We start from the raw sequence: 12543 nt of genomic DNA, 5'->3' as shown, positions 1-12543 counted from the left end.
TGACTCTTCCGTTATTTGTCGGTCCGGTGGTTTATGCCCCGTTGAACCGTCTTGTTGTGTGGCACGGCGTGGTAATTGCATGGTGGCTTATCATTTGTGCATTCTAGATATTGCTATTCGTTTGGCATTTTGATATTATGGATATCCCGAGCTCGTGCGTTGCATTGTGAGGCGGGAGGTTGAGAAGAAAATATTATGGTTCGTCGTGTCATGGCGGTGTTGTCGCCAGTAAGTAACTATATATTCTAACATGGAACATTTCTTGATCTTCGCAATCGTGTGAAAAGAAGCAGGTAGACTCTTCTCTGTTGGATAGTAAAGTAGATATTATATTTGTAGTTTGTTGGGGTTGTCCAGTTATGATAATGAGTGCGGTGTCCATTAATCGTATAAATGTTGGCAATGTGGTTTGGTAAACTATACAGCATGCATGCAAAATGTCGAGGGCAGTTATACACTAGTCATGCAGATGGAAGAGAGAAAGCAGAAGAGCAACCTGGTTATGCAAAGGGTATACCGTCTGCTTATTCGGAAGAAAGAACAGGAGACTTATAAAAAAAACAGTACTGGAGAGAGAAAAGTAGTGAGAGAAAAATATAGTGAAGAAAAAAAAGTTATAAAAGAATAAAGCTATTCCCTTCCTTCCAGACGCCAGTTCCCGTAAAAAGGTAAGTAGTAGATGCTTACTTTCCTAGTTCCTTCGTGCTTCATTCCCATATATTACTTGTAGTTAATTGAACGCTCACATGGCCATCTCGGCTCTTAATTTCTCTAATTCGGCCTCCTCGTCATCTTCCTCCTTAGCCTTGGGCTTCTCTTTGACTAAGAAGTTGTTAGCAGGTGGTTAATCCGTTGAATGAAGGCAGATTTAAACTTACTGGCTCCGTTTGCTACGGAAGGTAGCCTATCAATTCTGTCTCCAACTGGTACTGTTCCGGTTCCAATCATCTTATTGTCGATCTGCTCCTGTTCCATACCCTCCAGTTCATTTTCGAGGTCGGTCTCATCGATAGGTTCGCCGATAGGAGCGTTAGTAATAGCGTTGACAATCTCGTCGCTGAGAGCGTGTTGTTCTTGCAGCTCGCCCCTGTCAAGTAAAGAGATGCCGTTAGAAATAATTATCCCGTGTAAACCAAGCCATAAAGCCTGGTATATTGGTAAGAGAGATGAAATGTGATGCATACATTGTCTGATCAACAACTTCTATGTTGAGACCCTTGTGTATTTGTTCCATGGCAGCCTTGGCGTTCTTCATTGCATTAAATGTCTCTTGGTTGATATTTGCGGACTCGATGGAATATATGTGCTGTTCAAGCTGTAGGATCTGAGCACTCGTTTGCTCAAGCGATCGTTCATGGAGCTTCTTTCGCCTCAAAGCAGTTTTGGCAGCTATAATTCCCCAACAGTCAGATATATAACTTGGAATGAGGTATGAGATAGTGGACAAAGAGAGAAAGGATATTCACCATTCTTATTCGTCGTTACGTTCTTCCTTGCTATAGCATCTTGTTCATCCATCTGATTTTGCAAATGCCGCTCTCGCTTTTGCAGCATTTCAAGCTGCTCTCTAAGCGAGAGGATGGCATTTTTAGGGATATCTTTCTTCTTCTGTGCCGAAGCACCGCCAAAGAAGGACCACATTTTGCCCCGTGAATGTATGTGGGTGCGTTAAAGTTCGAGAAGGTCGGAGTGTGATGAGGTGGGATATCAAAGATGCCTAGTCGTTTAAGCACAGCACCAAAGATCCCAAACAACCAGTAACTTCGAAACTGCAGTATACGCTTCACTCCCCAATAGAGTATTCGTGGAAATAAACGCCGATGTCGACTTAACACCCAGGAGACGATGGGACAGTTGGTAGGCGGCGTGTGCGGGGTGGACAGTTGTTAGGGGAGCGAAGAGGGGAGGAAGATGAGGCGATATAGGGCCAAAAATCCAAAGGGCCAGCAGAATAGCCGTGAGAGGGGTGAGACAGATAAGCCTCCGGCAGGTCTTCAGGGGCGGTTTGGTATTGTCGTTAGGCAGTGAGATTCTTCTTTATCGCTTTTCGACGTCAACTTTTTATGATATCCAACACAAGCACCGCCTGGCTCTCGACGCAAGAATCACGTGATAGGTCACATGAATAATATCTTAGTCATTGAGTTTATCGATAACGGTTTCCCGTTTCTATTTTGGGCAACTTCAACATCAGAAGGAAGATGGATATGAACACCCCTGCAGAGCGAAGCGGAATACACTTGGGATGGACCAGGCTGTACCAGGTCCTGCTCCGACGAAACTGGTATTTCTCTCCCAAATTCCAACGTATCCCGTGAATTTTAAGGTTCGATTCCTAGGATGGTATGTTGTGCATGCTCTGGTTCTACTTCAGCGCCAATGGTATTAACATCACACGCGCAGTGTCTCGAAATACAACACCACCACTGGTCGCCTGACACTCCATCATAACTATAGTGTGCATGGGCTAGAATCTCAAGTTTCCCATGTAGAGGTTGACATTAATCTTCTACTGGAAGATACCCATCACACAAGCCTTCAAATAGGCGTCTGGCTTAATATTTTTGGATATATACGCGAGGAGAATCCTGATGACTATCGCAGAAGAGAGAGGGAAAGTACTCGCAGAAGCAGCGAGAAAGAGAACCATATATCGACTGATCGACCCGTCTATGTCCAAGCAGTGACGATTCTACCGGCTGGACCCGTTCGAATCGGAGAATATGAAAGGATCCTACGAGACATGCAGCGAGTTGAAAGAAGAGTATATGATGATCGAATAATATAGAACTTGGCTGCGGAGTTATCATAATGAGCCTTACATACCCTCATGCAAAACCATGATTATAAATATATCATTATGCTGTAGGCTAATAGAGTGGAAAGTTCCCATTTACTCCCTTAAATGAGAATTGATATCTACACGCGAAATTGATTGAAGTACAAGAACACACAACCAATAAATCATAAACAGTTACAGTATCTGGCAGAAAGACAGGGTAGATTATAGGGTATCAAGTAACGATGGAACGAAACATGCTTGGCGAATGTCATACATTATCATTCGGATCTGGCGATCGTATATCCTCCCCATAAGATTCATAGATGTCTGGGCCAAAGACCTAGTGTTAATAGAAAAAGGGAGAGAAACATTTGAGGGGAAACATCACTGATTGATAACCCTCAGAGTCTGTCGTGGGTTTAACATGACGCCCAGGAAAGTTGGTTCCTGCCCAGCCAGTAGGTCCTCCACGCTACTACTGGTAGATGGTCTTCCAGGTTGGGCTAAATGATCAAAGTTCCCACCACTGCTGCTTCTGGTGTGGTTGTATCGCTGGTTGTCTCCGCCTATCCAGGACATGCGTGCTGTAGTTACCGTTAAATTACCCGTTGAGCCGGTTGTCCCCAATCCACTACTACTCATATGGTCCGAGTACCGCGGCGGAAATGACGATATTTTATCTCCGTAACTCCCAATTGAAGAACGTTGTGTGGCTGCAAGATGACTCTTATAGATTGCTAGACGCCGGCGGTACAGCCAGGTGACGAAGCCAAGATATATGGCCAGAACACCAAGACATCCAGCAATGACGCCCGCGACTATTGCTGCGATGTTGGGCCCGTCTCTACCGCCGCCTGGTGAGCCTGCATGCGGACCGGAAGCGGCTGTTGGAAGGACAGTGTATGTAAGAGGCTGGCCGGTGGCTAAAGGCCCATCCGTTGGTGCCACAGCAGGGACCGTTTGGGTTGCCTTTCCAGTTTCATCGCCTCCTATCACAGATTGGACAACTTTCGGGACTCGGTATCCATAGCTACCTCCAAGACCACTACTATCTCGAGTCTGTGAGGCCTGCTGATTCAAATCATTTCCGCCTTCGAGTGCAGTATATTGGGTTTTCCACGTCAATTCTGACGCATCAAATACGTATATACCTGGGCTATCACAACTCAAGTCTTGTCCCACGTAGCCTCCTGTCACCACAATTTGGGAGTTCCAAATGTTGCACGTATGTCCAGCTCTGGCTGGAGGGACAGACTGCCCATCCGTCTTAGCTTCTATCCATGTGAAACTTGGGATCGATAAAATCCACATATCGTTATACTGAATCTGTTCTCCATAGGGTATCAAATTTTGCCCACCAAAAAGGTAAACCTGTGTACTGCTTCCATCAGCTGCGGACGCAGCGACAGCGCATGGGTTCACCCTGATCTTCGGGGTCTTCCCACTAGTAGCTTGCTTGTACCATTTTGAACTTGCGATATCAAACACATCGATAACGTTCATTTGAGTCTAGGCGAATAGGTTAGCTATCTAGCCATATAACCACAGACAAAAGAGGGGAAAAGAGAGAGAGAGAGATTATTGGGTCACCTACAAAAGTAGCATTTGTACCCCCAGCAAGGCCGAGGATGATGCCTTCCTTACCAAAACCAGGTATATACACCAACACTCCATCAGCTCGTTCGGTAAACCCTGCAGAGTCCTGTAATCCTCCTTCGGTGATATTTCGCCAGACACCCTCGGGTCCAGCGCGCTTATCATCTGTGTTTATTTTGACTCCGTTGTTTGTATGTCCCGGAAAGGTATATTCGATCATCGATTTGAGATACACTCTAGGAATCGACTGTGACCAGCCCTTGGTGGTATATCCATCTAGATGGCCTCCAAAGTACCAACCTCTGCCTAGATCCGGGACATTTATACCGGCTCCCTCGGCGGATCGTTGCACAGGGATATTTGCTTCAGCAGAATTCTCTCCCGACGAAGTTTTTGGTGACTTGTGTTCTATCCATGACGACGAAGGAATGTTGTACTCCCATAGACTAAAATCAACGGGGTCAGTGGCAGGGTTATCCGAAAACTCTCCTCCGTATAGGAAGAGCGAACTAAAGGAGTTCCATAGGTAGCCGTTCGAGACTGGAGGCGGGCCGTTATCTCCTCGAGGAAGTCCGGTCAGCTTTGGGGCCGAGATTCCCCAGCTTGACTTTAGGTCCAGAGTGAGGAAGTTGTCATCTAGCAAGTTGGGTTAGCCTTGGGTATCCCGAAGCCAGGGAAAGGATGGATATTCATACTCCAAGTGTTATCCTTCTGGCTGGCATCAGTCGTCGATCGGCCGCCATATATGTAAAGGGTCCCGTTGACAATAGCTGTCTGCTGAGACCACCGCTTGCATATATCTGTAGGGCTATTGTCTCGCCGAGCTAGAGTCCTCGCGTGAGCATGTTGGCCTTGTTGCGGTAGTATAAATCCAACAAGCAGTACGAGCAGGAGGTACGTCATGGACGCAGACTTCGATGCAAAACGACCGGCCATCGACACCAGCACCGACATCTTATTTTTTACCAACAATCACCATAAACCAGCATGGCCAGAATGTAAATAAAAGGGCAAAAAATAAGACCGCGCCGTGCAGCGTGAGGGATTCCAGGGCGGTTTTGAAGAGGTTTCTCGATGAAACACTCCCAACAAAGGAGCTTCTTTCCGTGAGAACCTTCAAGATATAAAATGAAAGAAACGAGAGACGCGCAGAGAGAAATACGGAAAATACAATGGGGAGAGAAACGAGAGCGATCGACGGAAGAAGCCGTCAGTGTGTCCCAGGCAAAAGAGAAAGCTGAATTGTTTTTTTCCCCTTCAAGCTGGATGGAGGCTGAGGGGGGAGCAATGTCTCAGATCGACTTTGCTGGGCTGGCTGTGTACGTAGTTACGACGTGCTACTATTTACGGAGTGTTATTGTATCTTCACACGAAGCATGCGTCAACCGCCACATGGTGGGACTGCGAGTCACTTGAATAAAAATCCGAAACCTCGCAGGTCGCAGCAGCTGCGTACCTCTTTGTCATTGCTCGGTCTTCACTGTCTATTTCGCTGGAGTGGGAGCGAATATTCGGCCTCGAATATCATGATGGCCTAACTAGAGAACAATCTCCCCTTCTGCTGCGTCGGAGGCACCAGCTGAATAGAGAGGAATCCATGAGGGACGATCAAGCAAAGCGTTCACCGATAGTTACCTACCAGCACCCCCTGTTGACAGCAAGAAGAAGACATCCAGCAGTCATGCAGGGAGTCGTTTTTTTATTTTTTGGTTGGCTGGTTGGTTGGGTTGATCTATGCAGAAGCACCCTCGAGTTCATGTCACGGCAGCAACAAGAAGGATGCATAAAACATCTCTTCGCTGCAGGCAAAGGTTCAATAATACTACTGATCACTCATCTTGCTACCTTTGGCGCTCCTTTTTGGTCGTATCGCCTTTACTCCGTACACAACACGCTCGGAAATCCAGCTGCGATTAAGCGCCAAATACTCATCCCCCACACCGACTCAAAGTCATCCATCCGCTGATAAACATAGCTAAAAAGTCAGCTCTCTAAAAGAAAAAAAAATGGCAGTGATCTTCAGTATGGCTCTCTGTTGTTATGACCCCTCGGGAGTTCCTTCATCACACCCATTGCCACACCTTGCCTCAGCCCTAACCCTACTACACCCAGTTTCTCTATTGCCGGCCGTCCGGCTGTTTACCTATAGTTGAGTCAGCAAAGTAGTCCAAAGGTAGCTATAACACTATCAATGCTTCCTTATTCCACTTATCCTAACGCTTCTATAACCGACTTTTATAGAGCGAATCTTTTTATAGTAAGTGGTTGCTGTGGGGGCTGGAACGTGCGTGCGCCGTTTGGAAGCTAAAACTCGTTAAACTTGAATAACACAAGCGACGACAGGCGCGCTTTGGTAGCGAAACAAAATATGTAGCTTGTAAAGGGAGGCCGAATGACACGAAAACAAGAGGTCTGTCTAGATGTTCTAGTACGGGATATACATCACTAGAAATTTAGTCCTGGCTAGTCGTTGAGAAGAAGAGCAAGACAAAAAGAGCTACAATCATGTATAATGGCATGAAATAGATTGTTCAAACGACTAATCTCCATTATCGAATGTTGATATTATGTCATGTATATTCCTGGTTCTAGTTCTCAGCCTGTTTATACCAGTACGGTCCTAATATCTGACAGGGCCTGTTCATGACAGACAGGCTGATCGATGGGTAATGTCGGCTCGATAACTGTGGTCTCGCCTGTACACTGGTCTGACTCGCCCTTCCTGGGAAGTTCAGGCAGGCATGATTAGAGAATACCCCAAACGAACGGGGCTGACACAACTCCTGCGTCGCCAGAACCTAGCATCTTGTACGCCAGGTTTTGAGGGGGCTTCTCGTATTGTGTGGCCGTCCTGGAGCATTGCCCTTCTGTTGTAATTCGATATGCGCACACCGCTCATTCTAGGGTTGTGCTTGCTGCCGCCTCATGTCTAGAATGTCCCTCCTGAGTTTCTCAGCTGCAATCTCAACATCCAAAGTTCCGCTCACTCCCCGTCTCCATGTATCTTCCAGAGCCGCTAGTTCTCCCCTGACGCTCTCTTGCTTTAGCTTCCTCTCTCGATTAACTGCCTCCGTGGCTTCAGTGGTATCATGCAGTTCCTTTTCAGTGCGTCGCAGGATCTCCTCTAACTGCATGTTGCCAATCAACCACGCGTTCTTGCCATGGGCTTCTAGCAAAGCTAGGTTCTCCTTTCTGGTGGACAGATGAAGGTGTGCAGCGTATGCGCGTCGCAGAGTCTGCCTCCAGTCGTCTATAACGGTGGCAGGGTCGGCGTTCGGGTCTGTGGAGAAGGGGGTATCTCTGGAGCTTCATATCGAGACAGATCAATTCCTCCGGATATGGGTTCATTCCTCGCCTTTCTCTCAAGCTCCTGCTCTATCAGAGGCGAGAACTTGGTCGGCGGGAGCTCTGGCAGAGATGGATGGAGAGTCGACCGGTAATCTGCAGGGAGCTCGGCGTCAATGAGTCTGCTGAGCTCTGCGCGCACCTGAGGCGTCACGTCCTCGTCGATGTCTGGAAACTGGGTCAGTCCCCTCTGCTTTCCTGTCTGCCGTGCGCAGTCCCAGTGTACTACTTACATGGAAGTGAATCATGCGTCTCGTTGATCAGCGACATCCTGCCTGCTCTTGTCTCTCTTTTTTTCGTCCCTTTCCCCCTTTCTATCGCCAGCTGCTGCTGCTGCTGCGCCTTCTCGTCCGCTTCTCCTTCTCATCGCTGCCTTCAACTTTTCCGCTTACGGATGTCTTGGCCCGGCAGCAAATGGTCACATGACACTGGGCTAACCCAGTTGGGGTCGATTACCTAAGTTCCACTATTCCGAACTCGTATCTCTGTCGATCATAGTCACGTGGGTTGTTATTTCCGCCTTACCTAAGCAGATTAACTTTTACAGGCGGGCGGCGCCTGGGCCTCGCTTTCACGTGTTCCCGTCGGTCCGACGTCGAGTGAAACTCTGCTTCGACCTCAACCTTCTCTCTCCGCCGTCTCACTGAGAAACCAACTTTTGTGCGCAGGCCGATCCATGCATAATAGGACGTGCAGCGAACTTGGCAGGCATCTGGATATCACCAGGTGTGCTGGCCGACACGACAGGCATCGGGGCTCGCTGTCGAGCTGGGACAGTCACGCCGGCCGTACATGAGCAACCGCTGCTTAGATTGAAGCTAAATAACTACACCGCGGGGACTCCAGAGTCAATATCTCGTTCTTCCATCTCCAGTTCGGCCACGGAGGTTCGTCAACAGTAAACGAAAACGGCAATCTTGACCCACACTTTTATGTTGATTAAGATCGGCCCCCGCAAAGCTTTCTGTCCAAACAGTCGAAAAAAAAAGGGTCTAAAAAAGAAAGTTTGCAGCTGGAGAACCAACTGGGCCCACCCGTATAAAAGGGGACCTGAATCGTGGAGTCAAACAACTTTTCGTTGCTGTCTCCAGGACCTGGCATTTTAAGCGATAGTCAACGTGCTTTTTGCCTGGTGGCAAAAAAGGCCAGCGGTCCTCGAAACATCAGGCAACTGCTTTTAAAGCCCCCCCCTATTTCTCTCTCTTCCTGGCCTCGAAATTTGGTTTTCCAGGACAACATACAGAATCCAACCATGCCACCACGCACGGGCACTGTGGTCGGTATATTTGGCGTCCTTTTGGGCGTCATCTTAGCTGTCCAGCTCGCTTTCAACTTTCATGGAACCAGCCGGGCCAATCAATTCAGTCGTTCTCTGCCTCTTCAGTCAACCCGCGCTGATAAGTCAGCCACGGAGGATGACATATTCAACGTCGGTATTGGAAAGGCCGATGTTACCGGGTATAGTGAACTCATTATTTCTTGGGAATATCTCTCCTGGCATAATCTAATCATATCCGTAGGCCGGTTGTAGAGATCGTGTTTATGGGATTTGCTGATTCCGAGCAAAAGGGAACTGGTCTTCGTCAGCGTCTTTACTCTCGTGCTTTTATCATCGAGAACCCCAACAAGCCAGATGATACCTTTATTTACCTCGTTACCGATCTCGCTGCTGGCGATACAGCTGTGAGAGATGGTGTCCTCAAGGGACTTGCTGCCATGGGGCCAGAGTACTCTCGATACGCATCTCACAATCTCGCTCTGACCGGAACCCACTCCCATGCTGGCCCGGGTGCCTGGCTCAACTATCTGCTACCCCAGATTCCCAGTGCTGGATTTGACAAGGCCACCTACCAAGCCATTGTCGATGGTATACTTCTTTCTATCAAGAGAGCTCACGAGGCTAGGACCCCAACCCGGCTGAGCTTTGATACCAAAGACCTTGTCGATGGCAACATTAACCGAAGCCCATTCTCTTACTTGGCTAACCCTGAGGAGGAGAGAAAGCGATATCAGTATGATACCGACAAAACCCTCAGTCTTATACGGTTTGATCGCGTATCGGATGATAAGACCACTGGTATCTTGACCTTCTACTCTGTTCACGGAACTTCTCTCTTCGCAAACAACACACTTGTTTCGGGCGACAACAAGGGTGTCGCCGCCTACCTTTTTGAAAGAGCTGCCAAGGGTGATGACCGATTTGCCGATGGTTTCATTGCGGGATTCTCCCAGTCTTCCGTTGGAGACACGTCTCCCAACACTTTGGGCCCCTTCTGTGAAGATACTGGCTTGGACTGCAAATTTGTATGACCGATCATCTTGCATGTATTATTATCGCTCTTAGTTTGATAACTAACTCTTTTATAGGAAGACAGTACCTGCGGAGGCAGCACCGCCAAGTGTCACGGACGTGGCCCCTTCTTCCGTGAACTCGATCAAGGAACTAAGAGTTGTTTCGAAATAGGACGTCGTCAATACAACACCGCAAAGGAAATTTACGAAAACATGGACACTTCTGCAAAGAGAATCAGAGATAACTCTGCCGTCAAGTCTTTCCATGTCTACCAAAACTTTGATGGATACACATTCCCATCGCCATTTAACCCTCGAAAGACTTTGACTACTTGCTCAGCAGCTTTGGGCTACTCTTTCGCCGGAGGTACTACTGATGGACCAGGAAGATTTGACTTTACTCAAAACGGCACTGATTCGCCCAGCACAAAGAACCCTATTTGGCGCATTGCAAGAGATTTCGTACACGCCCCCTCCAAGGAACAAATTGCCTGCCAGAAGCCCAAGAAAATCCTCCTTGATATCGGCGATCTCACGTTCCCCTATGCCTGGGCCGCCAACATCATTGACATCCAAGTCTTGCGTGTTGGGCCCTTGTTCATCATTGTTGCCACTCCCGAGGTTAGCACCATGTCCGGACGTCGTTGGAAGCAGGCTCTTTCAAACAAAGCAAAGGAGATCCTGGGCGTGAGCAACCCACTCGTTGTTCTAGGGGCACCATCAAACACTTATGCCCACTACGTCACAACAGAAGAAGAGTATGGCATCCAGCGTTACGAAGGCGGCTCTACACTCCATGGTCCGAATACACTTGCTGCTCATGTCAACCTTACCCTTACCTACCTCCCATTCCTTTCTGCAAGCTCCAACAATCACCCGGACCCAGGCCCATACCCACCAATCAACACTGAGAAGTCCCTCAGCTTCATTGCCGGTGTGGTCCATGACAACCCCCCGATTGGCAAGAAGTTCGGCGACGTTCTCAAAGGTCCGGAGATGGGCAAGACCTTCCGTCCTGGCGACACCGTCAAGACTACTTTCGTCGGTGCCAACCCCCGCAACAACTTCAGACTGGAGAAGACCTATACCACTGTTGAACGCCAGGTCCCTAACTCTAACAGATGGGAAGTCGTCCGAGATGATTTTGACTGGAACTTGGTATACCGCTGGGAGCGCAAGCGTCCAATCATTGGAACCAGCGAGGTTACCCTTGAATGGACTATCGAGGACGACTACTACTCCATTGATAACAAGAAGAAGCTGGAGAGTGGAACTTACCGCCTCCACTACTACGGTGACTCGAAGGCTCCTGTTACGGGGCAGATCACTGCCTTTGAAGGCATTGGACCCGCCTTCAAGGTTGAGGCCTAGTACGATGGCCTATGCCTATAATTAATATATTCATTTTCGGCTATTCCTTATTTACTTTTTATTCTATTTTTCGATGAATACGAGAAGTGAAGATGGAATGCACCGTACAGTTTTCCATCTATTGTATATATCCAGGACTAATAATATAAGTCTGTATATAGGTCCGCTCTCCTCACCATTTAACTTTACAGAACTTCTTGACATGCCCCCATTCAACCTTGTATATCCCTTGAATATATCAAAAAATCTAGCTATTTGACAAGCTTTGCAATTATATTGAATAGCTTCCCGAGCAAAATAAAATGCAATGCTGCCTTGCACGAGGTGTATAAACCAATCGGGCTCTCAATTGACAGTGCTCAACGTCTAATTGAAAATTAACAAATTATCCCGGTTTATATATACCCCAGATATTGCTCATCTCCAGATTATGCACGATGGTCCGAATGTTACACGGCGTCTCCACTAGCTTTTGGTGGCCGACCTCTTTAGTTCGTTTTCCTAGTTCATATCGCGGATATTAAGACTCGCTTTACCGGCGTTCGTCCTCGGTTAAGTACTTCCCCTCAGGGAGCCCGGGGTGTACTCCGTGGTTAGTTACGTAATTGATGGACATTGGACCATCTCAGAGTCTTTGGGCTTTCTGCTTCGTTTGGTTCTCGATAACAAGGCAACAGTTGAAATGACAGAACATCCCTTCCCCCTTTGCCATGTCGGAGAAAGATAATCAACCACTCCACTCATGAGCACAGCATACCCCTACAGATGAAGCATCTCAGACCGGACACAACATGGATCATCATCCTGAAAAGTAAAGCACACATCCCCTACATCATTTTCATGGCTTGTCGCTGTTGTCGCCCTCTCTCTCTTCGGCGCTTAGAGCAAAACAGTATCACGTGATGTTAGGTTTGTTTCATGCTCTGGCCAATCAGCGCGCGTCTACCATTGGCTTCCCGCCATGTTTGAGACGCAGCAAGCAAAGGAAAAGCTAAAGATAAAAAGTGATATCGAGAACGGACATCCAACCATTTGCCGCCGACCATCTGACTTCATGCAACTTCAGGCCAGATGGAGGCCAACCTATATATATCAACCAGTAATACTGACGGCATCCACCCCCTAACCTGGACTCAGACAATACCCAAGGACAAGAA

The 12543-nt window shown here is 47.8% G+C and overlaps 5 protein-coding genes across 5 annotated transcripts; 2 read left to right on the top strand and 3 right to left on the bottom strand.

The window, feature by feature from the left end:
* Nucleotides 1–742: 742 nt before the first annotated feature.
* TRV_01279 (uncharacterized protein) lies at nt 743–1641 on the bottom strand (the record flags this gene model as incomplete). Its single annotated transcript, XM_003024521.1, has 4 exons — nt 743–822; nt 879–1087; nt 1185–1389; nt 1467–1641. The coding sequence occupies 4 exons, from the start codon at nt 1639–1641 to the stop codon at nt 743–745; spliced, it is 669 nt and encodes a 222-aa protein (XP_003024567.1).
* Nucleotides 1642–3166: 1525 nt separating this feature from the next.
* Nucleotides 3167–5314, bottom strand: TRV_01278 (kelch repeat protein; the record flags this gene model as incomplete). Its single annotated transcript, XM_003024520.1, has 3 exons — nt 3167–4291; nt 4377–5014; nt 5074–5314. The coding sequence occupies 3 exons, from the start codon at nt 5312–5314 to the stop codon at nt 3167–3169; spliced, it is 2004 nt and encodes a 667-aa protein (XP_003024566.1).
* Nucleotides 5315–5506: 192 nt separating this feature from the next.
* On the top strand, nt 5507–6344 carry TRV_01277 (uncharacterized protein; the record flags this gene model as incomplete). Its single annotated transcript, XM_003024519.1, has 2 exons — nt 5507–5701; nt 5817–6344. The coding sequence occupies 2 exons, from the start codon at nt 5507–5509 to the stop codon at nt 6342–6344; spliced, it is 723 nt and encodes a 240-aa protein (XP_003024565.1).
* A 934-nt stretch (nt 6345–7278) lies between these two features.
* Nucleotides 7279–7993, bottom strand: TRV_01276 (uncharacterized protein; the record flags this gene model as incomplete). The annotated part of the gene is made up of 3 exons (XM_003024518.1): nt 7279–7570; nt 7636–7891; nt 7957–7993. 3 exons carry the CDS (start codon nt 7991–7993, stop codon nt 7279–7281), a joined length of 585 nt encoding a protein of 194 aa, XP_003024564.1.
* Nucleotides 7994–8975: 982 nt separating this feature from the next.
* Nucleotides 8976–11386, top strand: TRV_01275 (uncharacterized protein; the record flags this gene model as incomplete). Its single annotated transcript, XM_003024517.1, has 3 exons — nt 8976–9181; nt 9244–10027; nt 10091–11386. The coding sequence occupies 3 exons, from the start codon at nt 8976–8978 to the stop codon at nt 11384–11386; spliced, it is 2286 nt and encodes a 761-aa protein (XP_003024563.1).
* Between the last annotated feature and the right edge of the window lie 1157 nt (nt 11387–12543).

The sequence above is a fragment of the Trichophyton verrucosum genome, assembly GCF_000151505.1.
Source record: "Trichophyton verrucosum HKI 0517 chromosome Unknown contig00109_1.f1.exp, whole genome shotgun sequence".
In the NCBI taxonomy this organism is placed as follows: Eukaryota; Fungi; Ascomycota; class Eurotiomycetes; order Onygenales; family Arthrodermataceae; genus Trichophyton; species Trichophyton verrucosum.
The sequence above is the reverse complement of the archived record's forward strand: the minus strand, read 5'-3'. Positions and strand labels throughout refer to the sequence as shown.